Here is a 27412-nt window from a genome sequence, read left to right as displayed (position 1 = left end):
CTTCATGTCATCTAGCTTTCTTTTGTCTTGGTCACAATTTAGGGACGGGAACATGGTAATATGAAAAAGGATGTAATATGAGGCTTTAAATTGGGATCAACCACGCATGAAAAAGTAAGATCAAATCTACAAGAAAATCCATTTCACCATAAAATACTGACATTTCTGACAAAAATGCATAGAAAATACATGCAATTTGCGAACCTCAAACCATACAAAGATTACTTGTAACTCAACATTTATTCATGAAATGTATTCATTTGAAAGACAGCTTCTTGAACATGGCTCTGAATGAGTGACAGAGATAACAGAAGACAGCAAAAAGGGACTAAACTGACAAGCATCTGAGACAAACTCAAAGTCATAGTAGAAACAACAAAAACTGATATGTTTTTTATTTTTATTTTTTTTGTTTCATTCCCGAAGCTCAAGCCTGCCATCGTTGATCCTCCAGCTCCAGCGCTGACATCCATCGGGGGCAGGGACACAGCGGAGCCAAAGCCCCGATTCTTTGATCTCTTGCTCGAAAGACACCATCTTTCTGTCCAGGGTCTCCATGCTGAAGGTCTTGGCAGAGATCTACAGATGGGACATTGGCGATCTGTCAGTGTTTGAGGTGAAATCGTCCTATACAGTGTGGTTCCATAATGCATAGCTCATTAGGCCTGAACACATTATGACGCAATATTTGATGCTTTAAATATAAAAAAAATAGCAGATATACAAGCTCACAGTGCGGTACCGAGTGCCGCGCTGCGAGCTTGTAGATCTGCTATTTTTGAAAAATCGTGAAAATTAGAATTTTGACCCGATTCTATAAGTGTCTTTTGAATCCTTCTAAGGTTTTTTGAAAAAAAAAACTATGTTTCTATGTCAGCAATCTGGCCAGCCATCGTCAAAGAAAAGGTCCTTTTCACTCAACTGGAGCTCAGTTAGTCTGTTCTGGAGAGACTACTATGTCAGTGGTTCTCAAACCATTTCATGTGACGGGCCCCCAAAATGATATTTGTTTGGCCACGGACCCCCATTTCAAAATATCTAGTTCCAGGGACCACCCAGAAGCTAAATTTGAGTTACAAACGTTCGCTTTGAAAATACATATATTCAAAGATTTGCACACATTTTCACGACTTTTTCAAAAATAGCAGATCTACAAGCTCGCAGCGCGGCACTCGGTGCCGCGCTGTGAGCTTGTATATCTGCTATTTTTCACTGGTTAAAGCATTCAATAATTCTAGGCCTAAATGGGTTAAGTAAGTTGTGACAGGTTGAGACCCAAAAGAGAGATTAGACGTTTGCCCAGGACCCAAACTAGTGACAATAGCAGATCTACAAGCAAACGACGAGTAACTTTGTGCTGCGTTGTGAGCTTGTAGATCGGCTATTTTAACTATTTCTTATATATTTTTTTTAAATGTATGGAATTTCTTAGATGTGTTTGTTTGTTTTAAAATGTATTAAAAGTTTGAATACATTTAAAACATATTTTTTGGGGGAGGGAAAATCCTTTGAAATCACTTAATCTCGGAATAACAGTTAAAACTTTATGAGATCGATCATTATGTGACATCTTGGGAAATCGCAAGTCACAAATATTGATCCAACTACAGCACACCGGACTACCACATGAATCATTTAAAGGAGTCAAGGACCATAACCTGTCAGTTCATGTCATTGTCCATTCACAGCTTTGGCCATTTATTATACACTAGCCCTAACCCGTTCAAAGATATGAGCTCCAAAATGATGTGCAGTGTGTGGGTTATGGGGTGCACACAGTATATGAGTGATGGAAAGTAACTTTAACTGGTGCTTGCATGATGTAGGAGCATCAATGTAAGAAACCCGTTTCGTTTAATGGCTACAGAGATACTGTCCCCCCCAGCCCGCCCGCCCACCCGCCTGCACACACACCCGCCTGCCTGCACACACACACACACACACACACACACACACACACACACACACACACACACACACACACACACACACACACAGAGCTGGTTAAACATTTTGCCTCATGCTAGATGCAGAATAGATGTGCCTCATGCTAGATGCAGAATAGATAGTAGATACACCAAAAAAATGCTAATATACAGCCTATGCTTTGTGAAAGTGACAAACGGGCTTCACAGTTATGTCAGGTGTGTTCATATGCTAATGGTGATGCGATTTCAGATCAATTGCTCCAGCCACTGAGGAGAAACGCTGTTTCAGACAGACAGACAGACAGACAGACACTCACTTACTCACTCACTCACTCACTCAGACATTCGCAAAATTATAGTATAGATAAACTAGATCATTTCTCTTTACTGGCTGTATTTTTAGAAGGGATGGGACGATAAGCGATATTGTCGTTTATCGTGATAGAAAACACTCACGATGATCGTATCATGGACATTTAATTTATCGTGATATCGTCCTCATGCACCGGGATCAATTCACCTTTTATTTGCCGAGCTGCATATCCGGTACCACTTAAACCCTTTACAATTGGTAAAGGGTATTTATAATATACGTACTTGATACTTACAGGTTTTTTATCAACTCTCTATCAAATGTTTTTGCCAAAAAAGAGAGCTTGTAGATCTGCTATTTTTTGGCAAATGTTCCGCCCCAGGATAATGGATTTTGATTATCGCGATAATATCGTAAATCGTGACAATAATCGTAATATGAAATGTCCATATCGTCCCATCCCTCATTTTTAGATGTGTTTATTTAGATATGAACTCTTACTTGATCACTAATCCCAATGGCAACATGGCCCACTTTGACCTGTCGACGTTCACGAATCCTCAGGCACTCCCCATGGATGTTCTCAATCCAGATGTCCACACCTGGAACGACAGACGGTTGAGTGATGTAAACTCAACAAATGTCGTGGTTGGGATTAAGCTATCAGGAATATGCTATAGGTCAGGGGTCTTCAACAGGGGGTCCTTAGAGTTACTACAGGGGGGGGGGGGGCAAATCTTTGTGTGATAGGATCATTATTTTAAATGAACAACTTGAACCCTTGCATCCCTATTCTGAGGAGAACCTTAGCCAAAAATAGCAGATCTACAAGCTCTCAACGCCTCACGCTGCGAGGCGTTGAGAGCTTGTAGATCAGCTATTTTTGGCAAATAGGTTTGCTGTAGAGGTTAAAAAAAGATCAGACCAAGTACAGAGTGAAAGGTCAAATTTACTATCAACGTGATTAAATGTCTGGAAAAAAAACAACAACACATTAACATGAATCCAACATAATACTGATGACAGTGCTGTCAGACAGGTTGATGAAAATCTGCGACACAATTTTATACTATATATAGTGGGGGGTCCCTGCTTTTATCTCCCTCTCAGCTAAGGGGTCCTTGGCCTGAAAACCTTGAAGACCCCTATAGGTCTGCGTTTTTACCTTCTAAACAGTTCAAGGACGGCTGATTTGCCGAGATGACGAGCCATTCCAGATGGCCCTCCGTCTGGCTGTTGTAGGAGGAGAAGACTCCAGAGCTGAGGTCATCTGACCAGCCATCGGAGTCCTTGGGAAATGGAGCGAAACGTTCCATTTAGAGTGCATTTTCTTTTTTTTTACTATAATTTTTATCCCACGATTTTGCAACCCATTTGTCACCCAGTGCCAATTGCCTATGTAATCCTGGGCTCTGCTCTCCCTCTGCCGCGCATGGGGAGACAACGGACTGACCTCATGCTTCCTTCAATGCATGAGTAGTCCAAGTTGTTTCTTTTCACCTGACAGGGGGGATTTCCCTGGGATGGACATAGCGCGTTATTCCAACCAGTTCCTTTCCCCTCCATCAAGCGCCCCGGCTGGCCAGGGGGAGGCATTATTGAGACCAGGATTACTGCATGTTTTTGTGAGGGTATCAACCCTAGGAGACACGGGGAGAACATGCAAACTCCACACAGAAAGGCCCTATCGCCGACCCCACCTAGGGTGTGGGCGCTGATGACGCGGAGGGAGAAACACGCCCCCAGCACCCACAGCGTCCCCCGGCGGGAATCGAACCCAGGACCTTCTAGCTGTGAGGCGAAGCGCTAACCACTGCGCCACCATGCCCCCTAGAGTGCATTTTCAATCATGATGTTTTTGGCCTTTATCTTTGATGTAATAATCAAATTTGAATTGATTTTCATTTATCTTGAACCAATAATAAACATAGTACGGAAAACTCCATACATCATCAACACAGCAACAAGCATTTTTGTTCAAGAAGGGGCAGAGAGAAGCAAAAGATTGAGAAAGACTACTGATAAAAATGGAAATTAAATCACACAATCAATCAATACTGCACTTTATGCACAAGTTACTTTAGTTACAAATTTGTATTGCCCTTAAAAACGCTGCTAAAATATCGCCGTTGTCGGGTGGAAACCATGTATGTCCAAAACCGTTCGTTTTGTATTTACCATGTAAAGAATGAACTAGACTAGTGAAAACAGCCGATCTACAAGCACACAATGCCTCGCATCGTGAGGCGTTGTGTGCTTGTAGATCTGCTGTTTTCACTAGTTTTGTGCGACGGTCTTGTACGATGAAGCAGGGCTTTGCTTTACCAAAAAACGTACACATTTGAAACTTGGAGATACGAGGTTTCTGCCCGACAGTGACGATATATAGATGCACTTTACACTGTACTTTTGGTACGTCCTTGTTTGCCTGTTTTGGTTTATGTTTTCATGTGGGGACTGCGGATGAAAATGAGCATCTTTGCTAAATCCGGTGTATTTACATTGCATTCATGTAATGCCCATTAATATGCATTGTCCCGTGTAAATAAACAAATAAAGTAAAGTAATTCAATCAGTTTAACAGAGCAGAAGATTTTGGCCACCGCCTTCATTTGGTTCTCCAGTAGAATTAAGATGGCTCTTATAAAGATATATTGTTTAGCCAAAACATCAGTCTGTTAAACTATGACGTTGGCATCTAGCATTCGAGTGAGAATTCAATCCCTCACAATTTATCTTTTGACAAAACTACATTGTTTCGTGTTCATCTGTGCACACACAGGAGAGTGTTTTCTTGCAGGTCTTTCAGTCCGAGTGTATCAAAAAGGCAACTTGGTTAAGCACCGTTGGTCCGACTCCGACCAGTTTAACATTCACCAGGTTAGCATTCACCAGCGTCGGCAGGTTAGCATTTCACCAGGTTAGCATTCACCAGCGTCAGTTTTACTGAGGTTAAGGAGGGTTAAGGTTAGGTCCCCCCGACTTTCGGCCAGTGGCGTCAGTTCAGCAAAAGCTAAGGTATGGCAACATGACTGGTGTCTTGCACGCGCGCAAAGGCGCGCGTGCAAGACACCAGTCATGTTGCCATACCTTAGCAACAGGCATGATGGATTTGTTTTAAGGAGTACATTTTATTGTTTTCCCCTGTAGCCAAGGTAAGGCAGCTGCCATACCTTGCCATACCCAATTGACGCTTCTGCTTTCGGCACCTCCGCGCAGCCCAATCACAAGCTTCCGCTGCCTTAACCCAGTTGCCTTTTTGATACACTCGGACTGAAAGACCTGCAAAAAACACTCTCCCGTGCACACACACACACACACACACACACACACACACACACACACACACACACACACACACACACACACACACACACACACACACACACACACACACACACACACACACACACACACACACACACACACACACACACACACACACACCGTGTCTGTGCATCCATACACACCTTGTCCGAAGCATCGATCTGGGATGTGTCTGAGCAACTGAAACAAGATGGAGGGTGATCTCTGGGCTCCGGAGAGGGACTCTGGAGCGTGGTGCCTATAGTTACACCTACAGCCAGAGAAAACATGGGAGGGTTCTCTCAGATGTAGGCTCGTGGGTGAGCTATTATGGTCCAGTCCTCCCATATTGTACAATTGCATTTGTCACTCATAAACTAATGACAGAATATGTCTGACACCACAATTCTACTTTTGATATAGTGTCTGTATGAGTATTTGGAACCAGAATGTCTATTGACCTATTAAGGCCGAGAACGCATTATTACGCATTATCACTTTAACCATTATTGTATGCTTTAACTATTTAAAAAAAATAGCAGATATACAAGCTCACAGCACGGCACCGAGCTTGTAGATCTGCTATTTTTGAAAAATCTTGAACATTTGTGCGAAATCCTTCTAACGGCCGGACTACACCAAGCCTTTTCTCACGCGTCAGTGCGTACGCAGGGCGTGCGCGCGTTTGGAAAGATCCAATATATATCAATGATAGCTGCTACACAAGGCTCATGGATAGCGCGAGCCCCAGATACGCATGCTGTAAAAATAGGATTGGTTCCATTTTGTATGCGCACGTATGCGTTTTGTACACAGACTCTCTGGTCTCCCGCACATACAGTATACTCCCTCCTTGGTGTAGCCAGGGGCATTTTGTACACGCACTGACAGTGTACGCATGTGTACGTTTTCTGGTGTAGTCCGGCCGCAAGGTTTTTGAAAAACGCATGTATCTATACGTCAGTGGTTCTCAAACCTTTTCATGTCAATAACCCCTAGAATTATATGTATTTGGCCGCCGACCCACGTCTCAAAACTCAAAGATTTACAAGCTTGTATATCTATTCCTGACTTGCCTTCTCGCAGGTACTCCAGCTCTGGTTCCGAACCCCATGAATGCGCTGCCGTCGGCAGGCCCTGCCGCAGCACGGGGAAGTGGGCTTGGAGAGTGTGGAAAAACCCGGTGGACGAGGAAGAGTCGCCATCCTCTTCTTCCTCCTCCTCCTCCTCCCAGTCTCCCTCATAATCCCGGTCATGTTTCGGACACGCTCCCCCCTCCTGAGAGCGCTCCTCGTCCTCTCCCATGTAAATGTCCACCTCAGAATCCGACCCCGTCTCCCAGTCTCTGTCCTCTGCCACGCGACCGTCCTGCAGTGACTTGGGTTCGGCGCTCCGCTCCTTGGCCGAAGAAGACGTGCTCTCTTCCGCCTCGGAATCCTGGTCCAGTTCGGAGTCTCTCTCCCCTCCGTCGCAGCTGTCCTCGTCGGCCGCCCTCGTCCTCCAGGGGCTCACCCAGTGCATGGCGGGCGCCGAGCCGCCGGCTCCCGGTTTCGCGGGGACCGCCGGGACCCCGTGGGACGACAGGGTGCAGGGTATGTCGCCGTTGTGGCTCTTCCCGTGGTCCAGTTTCTCGCAGGCCCATTGGAGAGAGCTACGACTGAGGCCGCCGACTGTGGGACGAAATGATACAGTCAGTGTTAGGCCTGTCACAATCATTACATAATCGTCTAATCGCAATTATTTGACATAATCGTCATAATCGTGAATGTTGAAAAATGTTCATACATTTTCAAACATTTTCAGAAATAGTGGAAATAGCAGATCTACAAGCTCACTTGTAGATCGGCTGTTTCCACTATCGATGTTATTTTTTAAGTAGAAAGTTGTCAAATGTCAGTGATTTCTTTGTATATTTAGGTTGTGTGTCATATCTGCCATGTGCAACTTCAAAGCATAAAAGCCAAACAGAAATGTAATTATCAACGACAAAAACACAATTAAATCGTTAATCGCAATTATTTGAGTGACAATTAATCGTCATGTAAAATGTCATATCGTGACAGCCCTAGTCAGTATTTGTAAAAACCTCAAATAAGCAGTGTCTTATATGATTATGAATGGCCCAAACAATATGCATGAAGAAACACGCACAGACATCACACAGGAGTCTCTTTGTTTGCTCAGAATAATAGGGATGCAGAAACCTTCTATCAGGCTCAGATTGGTCAAGTATCTTCACATACAAAATAATGTTTACTTGGCAGGTTGCTCTCCGTGTTCAGAGGTCACGATCGGAGAAATAAAAAGAACAAATAAGAAATCCATTGAGAGCGAGCGTTACTAATATGTAGGCCTATACGGGTCTGTTGATCTGATTGGCAGGTGTGATGGACAAACTGAGCCTTCAGACAGAAAATGAGGATATTACACAAAGGTGGTGTTTTGAACAGTTTTCACCCAGTAGTAATGAGACTGCCGAACAAGAGATTCGTCTGCTGACGCTGCACAGACTGTACTGAAATGTGTTTTAAAAGGACTCTTTTTATACATGCACAATTATGATTTATTATGCAGTTAGTCACATTATTGTAACATGCAGATTAGTCATAGTATTCACGTTATGCTCTCTCTCTCTCTCTATGAGAGAACTCTTTATATTTTTAACTGCAAAATGATGAGAATTTCACCCACCTTGTAATGTGATGTGACAATAAAGATTGATTCTGATTCTAAATATAATCTCAGTTGAATTTCAAAGTTGTGTCAAGTCATTAATGGATGTAATGCAGTGGTTCTCAAAGTGGATTCCAGGGACTCTGTGGGTTCCTTTAGGGGGGTCTAAATTGACCCATACTAGTCTGTAACTCTGGCAGTGTACAAATGGAACCCAATGAACCCGTTAGTTAAGGGTAGAAAAGGTACAGTTTTATGACAGTATACAGTTCACTGGTACAAGGTCAACTAAAAAGAGATCCTAGTAAGCGTTTTGGCTTATTTACACAGGAACGGACCCTTTATGTATCTCATATAACATTGAATGACAGACGGACAGAACACAGTACTATGCAGAGGATATCATCAATAACAAAAGGGGGGGGGGGGAAACAAACAGTCATAAAGAAGAAAATAAATAAATAAAATAAAACAAAAGAAAGAAGAAAATAAATAAAATATATTTACAGTGGAAAAGGGGAGTTAAGTATGGGCTTAGTCTATTACAAGTTTCGAGTAGCAGCCACCTGTAGGTGACTTTTCAGACCGATTTTAAAGGAAGTTAGGGATTTACACTCCTTTAAGGCTTTCGGTAGGGCGTTCCACATATCGTCGTTGTCGGGTGGAAACCTCGTATCTCCAAGTTTCAAACTTGTACGTTCTTTCGCAAAGTAAAGCCCTGCTTCATCATACAAGTACCGTCGCACAAAAGTAGTGAAAACAGCAGATCTACAAGCACACAACGCCTCGCGGCGCGAGGCGTTGTGTGCTTGTAGATCGGCTGTTTTCACTAGTTTAAATCATTTTAAAATTATAAATGCAAAACGAACGGTTTTGGACATACAAGGTTTTCACCCGACAACAACGATATGTTAGTGGTATAGCAGGAGGGTAGCCAGATAAGTCGCCCTCTTTCAAAGTCGCCCCAAACTCGTTTCCCAACGGGTCTGTGGCCTTAAGCTAGATGCAGAATAGACTAAAATCAAATATTTGCTTCTGGGGGTCCCTGGAACAAAATATTTTGTGATGGGGGTCCGTAGCCAAATACATATCATTCTGGGGGTCCTTCACATGACAAAGTTTGAGAAACACTGATGGCAACATAAGTTTTTTTCAGAGAATTGTTATGATTTAGAAGACATTTGTAGAATGTGTCTATCAGTGGTTAAGGACCCCCAAAATGTATTTTTGGCCGTGTACCCCCATCTCAAAATATTTTGTTCCACGGATGGACCCCTATTGCAAACTTTTTTGTTCCAGGGACCCCCAGAAGCACAGATTTGATTTTAGTCTAATCTGCATCTAGCTTAAAGCCACAGACCCGTTGGGAAACAAGTTTGGGGCGACATTGAAAGAGGGCGAGTTTTCTGGTATTCAGCAGGAGAAGGAATGCACTCACTGACCTGCTCTGAGAGCCTTGGTTGTTTTCTTCTGAAGCTCCCGGGCGGACGCTCGTCTCTCGGGGTCCTTCCTGAGGCCAGCTCTGAGGACCTTGGCAGTGAAGTGGTTGCAGTTGGACGGCACTTCCCATAGAGGTGGAGGCTCGTTGGCAATCTAACCAACAGATTGCAAATCGCTGAATGTCAGAACCTGCCATTTTTTAATGAAGTGCATGTTGTACTGTACATATGTTGCTAGAATTGGTTTGCAATACTTGGGTTTGCACATGACAAGACAACAACTGTTTGTTGTAGAAAAGTATTACTTTCTTAAGTCATGACGCAACACATCGTCGCTGTCCGGCAGAAACCAGCTAACTCCTTTTTTTCTTCATTGTCCTAAATCAGTGCTATTGATAATCCTTTACGTCTGTGTGTTGGTTAAAAAATATTGAAACAATGAAAAGTAGTAAAAAGCGCTTTGGCCAAAACCTCCCAACTCCACTGGAGCCTTACACTGTCTGCCAAAACAGCTAACTCCACCCTTTTAGCCCTTTTGTTTGGTTCATAAATCAGTGCTATTGAACACCCTTTACGTTAGAGTTCTCAACAGGCCTGAAAATTAAGGCCTGGCCCTAATTAGGCCCTTTATACTGGGCTGGCCCGGCCCGAGAGTGTCGGGTCAGTTAGGGTCGGGTTCGAGAAGAATTTGAATTTGAGTAAAAGTAATACAATAATAAGAAATATATATTTTCTTTTTTCATTGAGCTCGAGGCCCGGACCAGCCCGACTAATTAGCATAAGGTCTACACAGGCCCTACTCTACCCTAAATGTCGGGTCAGGTCGGGTAGGGTCAGGTTCGGGCAGAATTTGTGTTGGAATGTGTGTTATTGAACCAATGAAAAGTAGTAAAAAGCGCTTGGGTCAAAACCTCCTAATTCCACACTAACATTTTGGAGTGCTGCCCGACAGTAGAGATATGCGCGTTATAAGCGTAACATTATGCTATATAGTGCATTTACCCAAAACAGTGACGCCGGGTTCAAAAGTGGTTAAAGGGGAAACTGACCGTGAGACACAGCGGATGGGCGTAATAGCGTATCCAGGGGTGGCACCCATTGAGCATGTGCAGTAGCATGCAGCAGCTGCTCCATATGTCCGCCTTGCCACAGAGCCGGTCTCCGCGCGCCACCTCGGGGGCCATGTGGGTCTCTGTTCCATGGAAGCCAGACCCTGTGGCATAAACAAGCAGGAACAACACTATACCTTACAGCAGTGTTTCGCAACCACTGTGCCTGGGGACCTTTGGTGTGCCCCTGAGAAGGGTCAAGTGTGCCCCACTGCCCCTTGAAACTGCTTGAAAGCCAGTATTGTATTTATCATTTTAAAAATGTTTAAACTAGTGAAAACAGCCGATCGACAAGCACACAACGCCTCGTGGTGCGAGGCGTTGTGTGCTTGTAGATCTGCTGTTTTCACTACTGCCGTGCAACAGCCTTGTACGATGAAGCAGGGCTTTACTTTGCAAAGAAACGTACAAATTTGAAAATTGGAAATACAAGGTTTCTTCCCGACAGTGACGATATCTACACCCCCGTATTATGTTGGTGTGCTTATGGATTCTTGGGACATGAAAAGTGTACCCATGCAGAAAAAAGGTTGAGAAACACTGCCTTACAGCACTGGTTCCCAAACAGTGGGTTGGGACCCAATTGTGGGTCACAGACTGATTTTTGTGGGTCACGAGTAACTGTATTTTTCCTTTTCATTTCCTACACTTATATATCTTATTTCAAAAGATAAAACAAAGAAGAAGAGAAAAGAAATCACAACTTTCCATCAATTAAAAACAATTCCAACATTTTCAATTCCAAGTATTTCATGAATAAAATTTGAATCATAATTCTCAAAAAAGTAAAAGACATTTTTAAGAAGTAGTGAAAATAGCCGATCTACAAGCTCACAATGAGGCGCGAAGCAGGGGGTTTGAGGGGGTTCCAGTGGGTAGGCTTACCCAGCAAAGTTTATCACAACACATCGCAATGTGAGCTTGTAGATCAATTTGTGAACAACCAAAGACGCGCAAACTCGTTTTGTATTCGGTTCCTCGGCCAAATACAAAAATATCAAATTGGGGGTCCTTGGCATGAAAGAGATAAAAAAAAGTGTGCATGTGTGACTGAGAGAGAGTGAGAAAATAAAGATTGATTGATCACCAATCATAAGATGATGAGAAGTACGACTACTATGAGAAAGATGGATCTTTTTCTCTGTGACGTAAACTATATGTATATTTTTTGCGTTCCTCTACTTACCCCTGAATGCACTGGTTCTCTGTCCATCGCGGTCCAACGTCTCAGAGAGACCAAAGTCACAGAGGAACGAGTCCCTGCTGTTGGCAGACAGCAGCACATTGTCAACTGGAAGGAAGAAATATACACAAGCCTCAGAAAAAAAGAGAAGTCGGGGATATTAACCCATTTAGGCCTAGAATTATTGACTGCTTTAACCAGTGAAAAATAGCAGATGTACAAGCTCACAGCGCGGCACCGAGTGCAGCGCTGCGAGCTTGTAGATCTGCTATTTTAAAAATTTTACCCGATTCTAAGTGTCTTTTGAATTCTTCTAAGATTTTTTTGAAAAACCTATGTTTCTATGTCAGCCATCTGGCCAGCCATCGTCAAAGAAAAGGTCCTTTTCACTTAAATGGAGCTCAGTTGGTCTGTTCTTGAGAGACTACTATGTCAGTGGTTCTCAAACCTTTTCATGTGAAGGACCCCCAAAATGATATGTATTTGGCCATGGACCCGCATCTCAAAATATCTAGTTCCAGGGACCACCCAGAAGCAAAATTTGAGTTACCAACATTCGCTTTAGAAATACATATATTCAAAGATTTGCACACATTTTCACGACTTTTTCCAAAAATAGCAGATCTACAAGCTCGCAGCGCGGCACTCGTGCCGTGCTGTGAGCTTGTATATCTGCTATTTTTCAATAGTTAAAGCATTCAATAATCCTAGGCCTAAATCTAATCAGCAACCACAGGACAGCCCACACTTGTCAGACTGAGGTTTGTTGCTCTCGCTTCTTCCCACTAGAGGGCGTGCTAGGCCACATCTTCTGATTTGTTTTGGCTTTTCATGAAGGTCATCCAGTCTTATGAGGTCACCAGATGGCAGTGGTGTAAAGTAACTAACTACATTTACTTAAGTACAACAATTATTTGTACTTTACTTGAGTGTTTCCAATTTCCAATACCTTTACTTCTACTCCACTACATCTCAGATCCAAATATAGTACTTTTACTCCACTATATTTATTTGAAAACATTAACTTCTAGTTACTTTATAGATATAAATAATTATATTATAAAACATACACTTTAGCCCTATTTTATACCTTGGCTATTTTCAAACATTTTGTACTTTTACTTGTGCTACTTTAAGTACATTTTGATGCCAACACGTTCATACTTTTACTCAAGTACATTTTGAATTCCGGACTTTTACTTGTAACAGAGTATATAAGTAAAATACAGTGAGTACTGTTTCCTCCACTGCCATATGGCAACCAGTCAGGGTGGAAAAGTGGATCAGCAGATAATATATAAGAGGATGGCCAAAGGGCAACTCAAAAAGAGGAACACTGTTAGTATGATATAATTATTGAAGTTCCAGTGCAAGACCAGTATTGAATCACTGTTCTGTGGTACAGTTTACATCAGTGCTTCTCAAACGCTTTCATGTCGAGGACCCCCAAATTGACACTTATTAGCCCGCGGACCTCCCATTTGAAAAGATATAAGAGAAGCCCCATAAGAGAAGGTTTGTACGGCTCTAGCAGTGATTCCCAACCATTTAAATTTCAACCAGTTTGACATGCATTTTAGGCTATGGACCCCCACTTAATGGCAGTTCTATCTCTGAGACCCCAATCTATATTGTAAAATCAATGTTAATTTAACTCAGAGTGTGTACAAATGGAACAGTTGTACACTTGTACCATTTGTACACTCCGAGTTACAGACCCATAAATGATAGTTAGGAACCCATTTGTTTCCTAATTTGGTTTCTGACTATCATTTAGCTGGGGACCCCCTGGAACTCCCTCAAGGACCCCTGGGGGTCCCCGGGCCACTTTGAGAACCAATGTTTTACATGATGTATCCATGGAGTTGGTGCATGGGCTTTTGACTGAGGGAACAGAGAGCACATACAGCCCAGTCCACACCAATCATTCACAAGGGAACGAGTTGCAACTCACAGTCTGTTGCAGCTTTCTTGATCTGTTGCAGGTTGGCGCAGTTTGGGGATTCTGTTGCAAGTGGTTGCTGTTGCAACTTGTTGCGTTGCAAATCATTGGTGTGGACTAGTTGTGCATTTTTCCATACGTGTGTGTGTGTGTGTGTGTGTGTGTGTGTGTGTGTGTGTGTGTGTGTGCGTGTGTGTGTGTGTGTGTGTGTGTGTGTGTGTGTGTGTGTGTGTGTGTGTGTGTGTGTGTGTGTACAGTATACACAAAAATACTATTACTATATAATTATTAGGGCTGGGACTCGATTAAAAAAAAGCTTTGTAATTAATCAATTTAAATGAATCACATGATAATCACATATAAATATTTGACCTGAGAAGCTCTTTTTTATTATTAATTATGATGGGTACGCCTGAAACAGTGAAAATGCGTTAATTCTTTTAATCGTGTTTCTGTAATTAATTAATCAAAATGAATCAGCTAGAGTCCCAGCCCTAATACTTATATTTGTTACATGCTATACACTAATAGCATACTTCATATTGATTCCCTCTGTTTATTGTTTTACTAGGGGGGACTGCCCCATGGTTCCAAGGCAGTTCGGCACCATGCCGAACTGCCTACTATTCATCCCTAATAGAGGAAAATAAAAACAATCCCAAGTTCCTTTTTGACACCATAGCCGGGCTGACAAAAGGCTGTGACTCTGTGAAACAGCGTATTCCTCTAACTCTCAGTAGTAATGACTTCATGGGATTTTTTAATGATAAAATTAAAAAAATCAGAGATCAAATCGATGATCTACTGCTTTTGTCTCCTACTGGTCCACATGTGGACCTTACAGCCTCGGGAGTGGCTTTGCAGCCTAGTGTGTATTTGGACAGTCTCTCCCAAATCGAGCTCTCTGAATTCACCTCGATTATCACTTCCTCCAAGTCAACGACCTGTCTCCTCGATCCAGTCCCCACTAGATTACTTAAGGAGGTCCTGACCCAGATCGGTCCTTCCTTATTCAATATGATAAATATCTCTCTTGTGACAGGCTATGTGCCACAGTCCTTTAAGGTAGCAGTAATCAAACCTCTTCTCAAAAAGCCTACTCTCGATCCAGGTCTTTTAGCTAACTATAGACCTATATCGAATCTCCCGTTCCTCTCTAAGGTCCTTGAGAAGGCAGTTGCCAAGCAGTTGTGTGACTTTTTACACAACAACAATTTATTTGAGACCTTCCAGTCAGGTTTCAGAGCACACCATAGCACTGAGACAGCACTTGTGAAAGTAACAAATGATATCCTGATCGCGCTGGATAACGGACTCCTTTCCGTGTTAGTTTTGCTGGATCTTAGTGCCGCTTTTGACACTATCGACCACCATATTCTGTTACAACGACTAGAGCACCTGGTTGGTATTCGGGGTACCGCACTGGGATGGTTCGAGTCCTATCTGTCGGACAGATCTCAGTTTGTAAACGTTAATGATACATCCTCACTACGTGAAAAGGTCAGATACGGAGTCCCACAAGGCTCTGTGCTTGGACCAATACTATTCACCCTATATATGCTTCCTCTGGGTGAAATCATTAGAAAACATTCTATACACTTCCATTGCTATGCAGATGACACTCAATTATATCTGTCAATGAAGCCAGATGAAACGGATCAACTGGCTAATCTGCAAGCATGTCTCAAAGACATAAAGAGTTGGATGACCAGTAACTATCTACTCCTCAACTCTGACAAAACAGAAGTTATCGTCTTGGGCCCTAAGCACCTAAGGGACAAACTAGCAGATAGGAACTTTGCTCTGGATGGCATTACCGTGGCCTCTAAGGCTGCTGTGAAGAATCTGGGGGTTATGTTTGATCAAGATATGTCTTTTCATTCTCACATCAAGCAAACCTCAAAGATTGCCTTCTTCCATCTGCGTAACATTGCTAAAGTGAGGCGCATCCTGTCTCAAAGCGATGCAGAAAAACTAGTCCATGCATTTGTTACCTCTAGGCTGGACTACTGCAACTCAGTATTATCAGGCTGCCCAAGTAAGTCTCTGAACAGCCTACAGCTAGTCCAGAATGCTGCCGCTCGTGTATTGACAGGAGCCAGAAGAAGTGATCATATCACTCCTTCCCTGGCATCTCTACACTGGCTCCCGGTTAAATACAGAATTGAATTTAAAATTCTCCTCCTCACATACAAAGCATATCACGGTCTGGCACCGCAGTACCTCGAAGAGCTCATTGAGCCTCGCAGTACTACTAGACCGGTGCGTCCACAATATGCAAACATGCTTGTCGTTCCCAAAAAAATACCTAAGGCCAGAACAGGAGCCAGAGCTTTTAAGTATCAGGCACCTCAGTTGTGGAACCTCCTCCCAGTCTCTGTCCGTGTGGCAGACACACTTTGTGTTTTTAAGACTAGATTAAAAACGTTTCTCTATGATAAAGCCTATAATTAGGTTTGTTCGTTCGTTCGTTCGTTCGTTCGTGCACTCGTTCGTTGCTTCGTTCGTTCACTCATGTCCGGGTGCATGTTGACACCATGGCCGGGCTGACAAAAGGCCGTGGCTCTGTGAGACAGCGTACAATCACTCCTAATCCCAACCTACAAAGTTACTGGGTTGGGCTGAATAATGGGTCAGAGGGGAGGGGGAACCCTCCTCCCTCTCTTCCCTTTTGGTTGTGTGGGTTTGTGTCACATTGGTGCAATTGTAACTAGCACTGTGCCTGCCATTATAAGGCCTGCCACTAATTCGAACTCCGGGGATCATCCCCGGAGTTTCTTTTCTGTCTCCCACTCCACAGTTCCAGTTCCTGGAAACTCGTCAACCTAAAAACCTAAAACTCGACAACTCAGCTGCTGGGATTGCTACTAAAACTCGACTACTCAGCTGCAGACCAAGAGTGTGACTCCGGACCGGGCCTCCATGAAGCACGCCTGTGGACCTGCCTGGATCTCTCTGTGTCTATCTCTTGCTCTCTTTTTGTTCCTTACTGTCCCCCCGACTCGGTCGAGGCAGCACGGCTGTTCACCCCAGAGTCAGGATCTGCCTGACGTTTCCTCCTCCTTAAGAGGGGGTTTTTCGTTACCATTGTCGCAAATTGCTTGCTCAGGGTGGGGGCCTCGGGCCTGTGAGGTATCCGCTCGAGTTCTCTCGAGGGGGTACCTCACAGGTACAGGTTCTGCTCGGGTTCTCTCTCTCCTCCCCCGACCCCCCCTACCCTTACCTCCCCTTCCCCTCCCCCTACACGCGCATGCGCATGCAGCGCCTGTGTGTGTGTGCGTTCGTTCGTTCGTTCTTGTACACACGCATGCAGGACCTGTGTATGTGTGTGCGTGTGCCCCTTGTTGTCTTTCCCTTGTCTCTCCCTTGTTTCTCCCTCTCTCCTCTCTCTCTCTCTCTCATGGCTCTTTAGCCTTTGTAAAGTGTCTTGAGATAACTTGTTATGATTTGACACTTTAATAAAATTGAATTGAATTGAATTGAATAATGTGCATTATGTGCAAATATTTAAAGATACCTTTGATATCCAGGTGGAGGACGTGTCTGAGGTGGAGGTGCTCCAGCGCCCCTAGCAGCTGACAGAGGTAATGCAGGGCCAGGTCCTCAGGTATGCTGCTTCTGTCTCTCACCAGCTGGGCCAAGCAACCTAAAGGACCAGGGACGTGCAGAGAATGTTGGAGAGGCAGGTGCTGACATTTCTAAAAGGGCCTTTTGGTGAAAATATCGAAAATAGCTGACCTCCAAGCTCACAACGCGTCGCAGTGCGACGCGTTGTGAGCTTGGAGGTCGGCTATTTTCGGTGCTTGATACCACACTGAACTAAGCATAATCAAGTCAATACTGGAGATGTGGTGTAACAGCATGGATTTATACACAGAGAGGGCAAATTCTTTCAACATAAGATGCTGCATTCAAATTCAGGAGAGTTTGGACAAGGCGATTCTCTTGAATGCCGCCTTCAGTTCGGCAGGAAGTATTTTTGAACACTCTTTATGTCTGTGTGTTAGTAAGACAAATATTTAACCAATGAAAAGTATTAAAAAGCACTTATGACAAAACCAGCTAACTCCATTAGATCCTCAAACTGTCTGCCAAACCAGCTAACTCAACCCAATTTGACTTTTTCTCCCCATATATCCTTTGTGTCAGTGTGTTTGGTTTAACAAACATTGAACCATGAAAAGTATTAAAAAGCGCGCTGGCCAAAACAGAAACATTTCGATATTTCGATGTAGCCGTGCTACAGCTAGACATCATCCCAACACATGTTAAAACAAGTAGGGGATATATACTGCAGTTAGTTAGCTTTTTTCTTTCTTCGAGGTCCCAGTAGTCCGGTTAGGGTTAGGGTTAGGTTTAGGGTTAATGTCAGGGTTTAGGCTTTGGGTTAGCATTCACCTGCGTCGGCAGGTTAGCGTTCACCAGCGTCGGCAGGTTAGCCTCGTATTACTACTGGGACATCGAAATATCGAAATGTCGATACCTCCTAACTCCACTTGAGCTGGATGTTTATTTTTTTTCATTTCCTGAAAATTGAACATTTGGAGTTAGCTGGTCTCTGCCCGACAGTAGAGGACTAATTGGTAGTGGAGAATGTTTACCTGGCTTCAGGTCCATGAACAGGACGACGTTCAGATCCTCTCTCACGGCTCCGAAAAGCTCCACGACGCGAGGAGAGTTTAGAGCGCTCCACGTGCTCACCTCCTCGCTGCCGAAGTGGCTCAAAGGGATCTGGAGTTCACGACACGGCATGATGTAACTAGGGCTGTCACAATTATTACATAATCGTCTAATCGTGATTATTTGACATTATCGCAATTATTTTGTCATAATCGTCATAATCGTGAATGTTGAAACATTTCCGAAATAGTGGAAATAGCAGATCTACAAGCTCACAACGCGTCGCATCGCGACGCGTTGTGAGCTTGTAGATCGGCTATTTCCACTATCAAAGTTATTTTTTAAGTAGTAAGTTGTGCCTGATCGTTGGATACGATTTAGATTTAGTCTTGATCAAAATAGAAAAAGTCATTTTGCGTGTGAACTACTCCTTTAAGTAATGCAGAAGTTAAACAAGAACTTTACTCTTGAGATCGTAAAATGAAACCAAATGGACCCATTGGTTTCATTTTACACTCTCAAGAGTTAAAGGACAACTTTGTTTTTTTTACAACAAGGGTTCATATTTTAGATTGTAATTAGAGAAAAGAAAAAGTGAGTGTTAAAATGTTTTCATTTGCTTCGTTGTATTGTTTTATGGCGTTTACCGTGCTAAAATGTGGGGCATGCGTACACATGGGGGCAAGTGGATATGTCTTTTTAGACACAATAAGCCAGCAGTTTCTTTATTGCTATTTACCGTAACACTTCTAGCCCCCATAAGTCACATCCAACCATGAAAGGTTGCGTTGTATCTGTCATCTAAAATGACATATTTAGCCACTTGTACGCATGCCTTCAACCACTGAAATAAGAATCTCTAAAACAATAGAACAATGATATAATTTTAACACTCATCTTTTATATTCTTTAATTACAATCTAAAATATGAACCCTTGTTGTAAAAAACTAAAGTTGTCCCCTAAGGGTCCATTTGGTTACCAACTCTCCATCATTTAGCTGGGGATCACCTGGAACCCCCTCAAGGGCCACTGGTTGAAAACCACTGATCTAGAATATAGAGTATGTAGGTAGGAGGTGCGAAAGTTTGGTGGCCAGAGACAGTATGGACAGCCCTTAAAGGGGAGTTTCGGTCAAAAACGACTTTCCTACCTTTGAAATGATGATCCAGGAAGGCTCTGGGCTGATCCAGGTGTTGTTTTACCCAAAGCAGCATTTTGTTCATTTATCGATTTTCTCCCCGCACCCCACGGCTCCAAAACGGCACCTTTAGGGTCGTACCGTAATCCGGTTATTATTCTCGCTCAAAATTCACTTTTCTCGCTCGATCTCAGTCCCTCATACTGTAGTTAGCATATCCGAGCTACACCAGCTCCTGGTCGCCGCCATGTTTGTTTACTTCAAGCTCAACTCTCAACTCGCAGCCCAGGAGAGAAACACTGGGAAATCCCTAACCCGTTGGGAAACGCGCGTTCACGAGCTGCTGCTGCTGCTGCTGCTGCTCTCACAGCTCCACCTCCCTCCCCCACAGCCTGTTACCGGTTGAGGCAGACAAGAGGCTACACCATACATCACTCTGCAGACTTTGTCGACATAGTTACATCTTTTTTCTTTGGCTAAGAGCATTTTTGTGTTTTATTGTTCTTCGCGCGTCGGGGAGTCACGCGATACAAAACGGGATTTCCCAGTGTTTCTCTAGTTGGCCTGAGTTCAGAGTTCAGCTTTTTGTAAACAAACATGGCGGCGACCAGGAGCTGGTGTAGCTCGGATATGCTAACAACAGTATGAGGGACTGATACCGAGCGAGAAAAGTGAATTTTGAGCGAGAATAATAACCGGATTACGGAACGACTCAAAAGGTGCCGTTTTGGAGCCGTGGGGTGCAGGGGAGAAAATCGAAAATGGAACAAAATGCTGCTATGGGTCAAACAACACCTGGATCAACCCAGAAGCTTCCCGAATCATCATTTGAAAGGTAGGAAAGTCGTTTTTGACCGAAATACCCCTTTAAAGAGGTGGTGCCATAGTTTTGTACTTTTTCTGTTTTTCATGTGTCTAGGAGGTTGAAAGTACTTCATTAGACCCCCTGATGTGTGTTTTTTTTTTTTTGAAATGATGTATTCTCTTAGTATTTGTTTGTTTTCTCTTGGAGGCTGCCACCTTGTGGTCAAAGGTGTCAGTTAAAAAACACAGATACTAAGTGTGTCACAGTATCAACTCTTCCCCAATTGCCATTCACCCAACACTGTGGGGTGTGGCTATATCAGCTGGGTCACCACCCACCATGCCATCCATGCATACTTAATGAACTGGGGGTGTGGCCACATAAAAACCCAATTTTAACTCTTTCTGTATACCTTTTTGGAAAAAATCTTCCTCCTAGTATAATCATAATACCTGATAATCATGTTTTAGAGGGGGGGGGGGGGGGGGGGGGGGGGAATCATGGCACCACCTCTTTAACTCAGTGACATTTCTTCTCACCCTCTTGGCAGCACACAGGAACCCTGTGCTGTTGTCTCGCACACAGTAGACGTCCCCATACGAGCCGTTCTGGATGTGGTGCAGAACACAGTACTCTTTTCCTTCTCTGTACTTATGCTTGTTCGGCCGGAGCTGCTGAATGGTCACAATGACAGATATTCAAAACAGTGGCGTCAGTTCAGCAAAAGATAAGGTATGGCAACATGACTGGTGTCTTGCACTCGGAACACCAGTCATGTTGCCATACCTTAGCAACATGCATGATGAATTTATTTTAACTCTTTGCGTGCCAGCGCCCTCTAGGGGCCAAAGAATGCCAGCGCATCTCTCATAGGCGAGCGCTTTAGCTTCCAGGACTTCAGCTTCCAGGACCTCACGTGCTCACGTTCATGCACGGCATGGAAATGTCCCGGATGAAGATGCTAACAGAATGGCTATTCCCATTTTGTCATCTAAAAGATCATTTTTGGGCGATTTCGCCGTAAATAAACCTCGCGCCGCTTTCCTAAAACACAAAAAAGAGATATAAGCCTTTAAAGATGCGGTCTTTCATTGGATTAGGCGGAGATTGGCGATTGCGTTCGCAAATTACGGCCGGCCGGGACGTTGTTAGCTTTCGGCTAGTAGCTACAAAAATCAGGCCAGGCTTCAGAAGGCCTCTTATCATTTTATTCATTTAATTAAATAAAGCCGAACTACTTCGGGATCGGCACACTCGTGTACTCATCGGAAGCGGCGCCGAACATCGGGTGAACATTGGGGAGCTCAAAAATGTATTTTAAACCATTTTTAATGGAATATATCGTCGGACAGAGTAGAACGGCTAGCTGGCTAGCGGCTAGCGAGCCAGGACCACCCACGACTCTACAAGCAGCTCGGGGTAAGTGAATTAATAAAAAAAATATTGTATTGGATTGAAATAAAGCCGAACTAGTTCGGGATCGGCACCAGATGAGTTAAGAAGTATTGTTTTCCCCCTGTAGCCAAGGTATGGCAGTTGCCATACCTTGCCATACCCAATTGACGCCTCTGATTCAAAAGCACAGCTTACTAGAAGACGATTGTAGGAAATATTCAGACAGTATGCCAGAAGGCATTAAAGGGAGAGGTTCACCACAAAAATGACATTCGTTCTATCCATTACTCACCCCAAGGAGATAGGAGACTTGAATTCATGGATATATTTTTTTGTTTTTGTCGCATTCCTTTTTTTTATTTTTATTTTTTTTTAATATTTTTTATCCCACGGTTTTGCAACCCATTTTCTCACTCAGTGCCAACTACCTAACCTGTAGTCCTGGTTTCCGCTCTCCCCCTGCCGCGCCAGGGGAATTGGGGAGCACCTGGCTGGCTAGGGGGAGGTAGTATAGAAACCAGGACTACTGCATGTTTTTGTGAGGGCATCTACCCTAGGAGACATGGGGAGAACATGCAAACTCCACACATAAAGTCCCAATCGCCCAACCCCATCTAGGGTGTGGGTGCTGATGATGCGGAGGGAGGAATTTTTGTCGCATTCCTAAGCCCTTATGGGGACAGAAAGAGTCTCCTCATATTATTGGCTTAGGAATGCGACAAAAATAACAAAATATCCATGAATTCAAGTCTCCATGGGGTGAGTAATCGATAGGAAAAAAGTCATTTCGGGGGTGAACTATCCCTTTAAGATTAAGCCGGCATATATGTATGGATAGGTGGATCATCATAATTATGTGAAATTTTTGTCATACATCAAAGAAATGAGTGAAGTTGAGAGAACCATGTCTTACATTGTGAAATACAATGCCTTCATTGGTGGGCGCGTTGATGTTTCTCTGACTCGAGGAGTGCTTCACCAAGTCTTTGAAGAAAGGGGAAACAAACTGCTTTGGCATTTCCGTCACCCGGCCCCTTAGTCCACCCAGCACTGTGTCGGTACGAGGCAGCTCGGCAAAACCTTCCCCGCACGGAGGCGCCGACGCAACACTGGGGCTAAAGGTGGAGTCCGAAATCCCCAGCAGGCTGGGCACCGAGTCAGAGCACACGCCCTCCAAAGGGGAGGTCTCAAAACCGCACTCTGCCTCGCGGGTGGAGGAGGTAAAGTCGGACACACGCATCAGGTCAAAGGTCGAGTCCGACGCGCCCGTTCCGACCCGGAAACTGTCCGAAACGCACGTGCTCAAGAAGGAGTCCGACGCGTACCTCAAGCTGCACACGGAGCCGGAGCTGCCCCCGCGGGAGGACGACTCCGAGCCGCTCTCCTGAGTGCCAACGCACCCCCAGCCTCCCTCGCTCCACCCGGGTCGGCGGGCCGGGTCCGACACCCTTCCGGCGGCGACGCTAGAAGAGTCTGCCGCGCTGTTTGGACAGTACGGGTCGTCAGACAAAGACGCGCCCTCCAGTCTGTCGCCGTACAGATCTTCACCGCTATAGCAGGAGGCGAGCTCCTCGTCGGGCACGCTCGTCCGGGACGCCCCCGAATCGTCTGCGATTCGGTCGGTGAACTGGGGAGGAGGAGGTATGATGTCCACGGGCGACGGCGTAGCGTCGTCTTGCACCGAGCTCAGCCAGTCGATCTCCTGCACCCACAGGCCCTGGATGATGGGTCGCTCCTCCCCTTCGCGTCGGTGCTTCCGCCTCATCGTGTGGGACTTCCGCCGATGTTTCCTGCGAAGCCGGTGCTGTGGCAGCGCGGGGTTGCCGTCGTCGCTCTCCTCGTCTTCGGCGTTAATCCCGACTGCCGCTTTCTTGGCGTGGAACCTGCATGTTGGAGGATATGTTGTTTTATATGAGAGTAGTTATTTGCGACAGTGTTCGATCAGTAACAGGGGTTTCGGAACGCTTGTATATGGGAAATAAATGTTCAGGTTTGGATAGCGATATTGATCCAATCGGGAGAGGATACAGGCTAAACAAGTGGAATTTGAAGTGAATAAACAAAATAAGCCCTGACCATAATTTATGGGCATAGAATTGAATATATATTCAGCATGGCCTTTATGTATTTTTTTGTGTTTGAGGATGACCTAGAGTTCAAGAATTATAGGCCAAAATAGGCCATAAGGCAGATCTGAAAAATGTAGAGTCGGCCATTTTTGGTGCTCTGAGCTGGACAAACCAAATGCCTTGTAGTGGAAAACCTGGCACAAGTGGGCGGTGTGGAGTGGTGTGGTGTTGGGCCATGTCAAAAGGGGCTTTATAGAGAGGTACCAGTGTTCATTTTGGCAGCAAATCTTTGATTTAGATTTAGTTCTAGTCTTTTGAATAAAATGCGATTTAGATTTAGTCATATTTTAGTCATCTGAAATGTTTTAGTTTTGGTCTAGTTTTAGTCGACCAAATATCATAATATTTTAGTTGACTTTACAGTTGATTTTGTCGACAAAACATTTTTGGCAGGCCTTGATGGTGTCGTAATGGCTGATTTTACACACTTGGTTGCGCTCTGAATTTCTGAAAATAGCCGATCTACAAGCTCACAACGCGTCGCATTTAGTCACCATAGCTTAGTTTTTATTTCGTTTCATCAGTGAAAAAGGTAGTCGACAAACATTTTTCGTCATAGTTTTAGTCAACGAAATCAACACTGGAGAGGTACCTGCGCTTTTTGAGTTGTTGAGATCTTGAATACTGGCATTGTGTCCTGGTTGGGCTGAACTCCTGGCCTTCTTCTCCTGAAGCACAGAGTCACACTCTAGATTAGAGGGTAGGATCATGACATGAGACGATCGCTCAAAGAACAACTTTAACCCATTTAGGCCTAGAATTATCGAATGCTTAAACCAGTGCAAAATAGCAGATATAGCTCACAGATATAGCTTGCAGCGCTGCGAGCTTGTAGATCTGCTATTTTTGAAAAAGTCGTGTGTAGTTTTACTCATAAAATGTAGAATTCTGGACTTTTACTTGTAATTCTACATTGCAGTATATGGGGGGCTCTCTCCATTCCGACATGTCGCCACTCCGACAGTGACTTCTTATTGTCGGAGTGGCAACACTTCCATAGAGGTTAAGGTTAGGGTTATGGTAAGAGATAGGGTTAGTATCTGTCGGAAAGGAGACATGTCGGAATGGAGAGATGCACCCGCAGTATATATATAAAGATTTGTTTTGGGGCTTAAATGCCTTTATTGATAAGACAGTAGACTGACCGGAAATGGGGAGTCACAACAAAGATTGTCAGGAACGGGATTCAAACCTGCGACACGCTGTTAGGCATCAGAGCCTATGTGGTATGCGCCTGAACCGCTAGGCTAACGGGTGCACCCTACATTGCAGTATTGATACTTCTTTTACTTAAAGAGTGGTGCCATAGTTTTGTACTTTTTCTGTTTTGTATGTGTCTATGGAGTTAATATTACTCTAATAGACCACTGGGTGTGGTTATAATGTGCACATGTTTTATTCCCTGTTTATTTTTGGATTCTTTTCTGAAAGCTGAAAGCCTCGGAGTCAAAAGGCCTGATCGAAAAACACTGATTTAATGACATCATAAAATCATCCTCTCCCCTTTAACTATACACCCAACACTGTGGGTGTGGCTAACTTCAGCTGGGTCACCACCCACCTGACAACCAGGCATACCTAATGAACTGGTGGGTGTGGCCACATAAAAACTCCTTCTGTACACTTATTTGGAGAAAAAAATCTTCCTCCTAGTATCATAATACCTGATCATCATGTTTTAGGGGGGAAAAAATCATGTCACGCCATCGAAATTGAGTACTTATTCCACCACTGGTGAATGGTTGAATCAAATGCAATGCATCGTAAGTAGGGGTGTAACGATATAGTAACTGTATCGAAATATCGTTTTTAACTTAAAAAGAATCAAAGCATATCGAAATGAAAACAGCTAAAATCTAATCTGTCGTTTTATTTTGTATCGTATCGAATCGGCAGTGCAAAGAATCGATTGTATCGATACTACCTACTTGTGCATTGTATTTAGCATTTTTAAGAAGAAAAATGAAAAGGAGGGGTTTAATTACTTTTCCTTTCCATATAGCTACACTGGTCTATCGATAAATGTGTCCAATCTCTGGGTTCATGTCAAGGTGCAGGTTTGTCAATATACAATGTCCATGTATTTGGCAGATAATCAATGTGTTTACTTATTTATATCCATAATAATACATGTTTCCCTTAAAAACCTGCAGTAGCCACTAGCCACACCTTTCACACAGATTTAATGTCTTTGCTAAATAGTTACTATATTGATTTTAAATCATTGAATTGAATCGCATCGTATCGCCATGAATGATATCGTCCATGTATCGTATCGTCAACCATGTATCGTGATATGTATGGAATCGCTATTAAAATGTATCGTTATGGGGGCACGGTGGTGCAGTGGTTAGCACTTCGCCTCACAGTTAGAAGGTCCTGGGTTCGATTCCCGCCGGGGGAAGCTGTGGGCGCTGGGGGCGTGTTCCTCCACCTGCGTCATCAGCACCCACACCCTAGGTGGGGTTGGCGATAGGGCCTTTCTGTGGTGAGTTTGCATGTTCTCCCTGTGTCTCCTTGGGCATAGGCCCTCACACAAAAACATAGTAGTCCTGGTTTCTATACTACCTCCCCCTAGCCAGCCGGGTGCTCCCCAATGTCCCCTGGCGCGGCAGGGGGAGAGCGGAAACCAGGACTACAGGTTAGGTAGTCACCGGGTGAGAAAAAAATTGAGTTGCAAAAACCGTGGGATAAAAAAAAAAAAAAAAAAAATGCATCGTTACAGCCCTAATAGTAAGGCACCTTGGATAAAAGGCGCGCTGCACAAACGCACATGCAGTTCACCATTTACACTCAAAGCGCTGCATGCGTCTTACCCTCGGCCTGTGCAATAATGGAGACGTACGGGCTCTCTTCAGGCTCACCCTGCCCTCCTGCGCCGAGCTGCTTGGCCGTGCCGCGCTCCAGCAGGAGACTCAGGTGAGGGGCGATGGCCTGGGCCAGCGAGTCCTTCTCTCCGTCACACCCTTGGCCCTTCTCCTTGGCCACAAACGACAACTGGGAACCTCCAGTGACCACGACGAATGGCGCGTTGGAGTCGAACATCCTGGGGATGGCCATTTCTCTTCGCGTACAGGTGTGCAACTCCTGCTTTGTACCCTAGGGACCTGGGGGCACAATAAGGGCAACCGTGATCCCCAACAATGACTGGTGCTGGACAGAATTCAGAGGAATGTAGAAGAAATCGCGATGAATTAGAACGGTGGTTCTCAACCTTTTCAGGCCGCGACCCCCAAAATAGCCTATCGTAATTTAACTGGGGACTCCCCACCCTGACGAGCACTAAGAGTTGAGGCATTACATTTTGTATAACACAGTTCTATTGAGAAAACAGCAGATCGAGGCGTTGTGAGCATGTAGATTGTCTATTTTCACAATTTCTGCCTCTAATATTTGACAATTTGGCCAATGTTTAATTTGTCATTTTAGA

General features: G+C 44.2%; 1 protein-coding gene across 1 annotated transcript; it reads right to left on the bottom strand.

Moving 5' to 3' along the window:
• Positions 1 to 414: 414 nt before the first annotated feature.
• Positions 415 to 27042, bottom strand: map3k14b (mitogen-activated protein kinase kinase kinase 14b; the record flags this gene model as incomplete). Its single annotated transcript, XM_080747506.1, has 14 exons — positions 415 to 579; positions 2743 to 2843; positions 3407 to 3530; positions 5712 to 5818; positions 6624 to 7217; positions 9663 to 9813; positions 10709 to 10872; positions 11955 to 12059; positions 17411 to 17539; positions 18495 to 18624; positions 20998 to 21132; positions 22767 to 23736; positions 24575 to 24650; positions 26799 to 27042. 14 exons carry the CDS (start codon positions 27040 to 27042, stop codon positions 415 to 417), a joined length of 3195 nt encoding a protein of 1064 aa, XP_080603632.1.
• Between the last annotated feature and the right edge of the window lie 370 nt (positions 27043 to 27412).

The sequence above is a fragment of the Nannobrachium achirus genome (assembly GCF_963921795.1).
Source record: "Nannobrachium achirus genome assembly, chromosome: 18".
Lineage (NCBI taxonomy): Eukaryota > Metazoa > Chordata > Actinopteri > Myctophiformes > Myctophidae > Nannobrachium > Nannobrachium achirus.
Note: the sequence above shows the minus strand (reverse complement) of the source record. Positions and strands in the feature narration are given on the sequence as shown.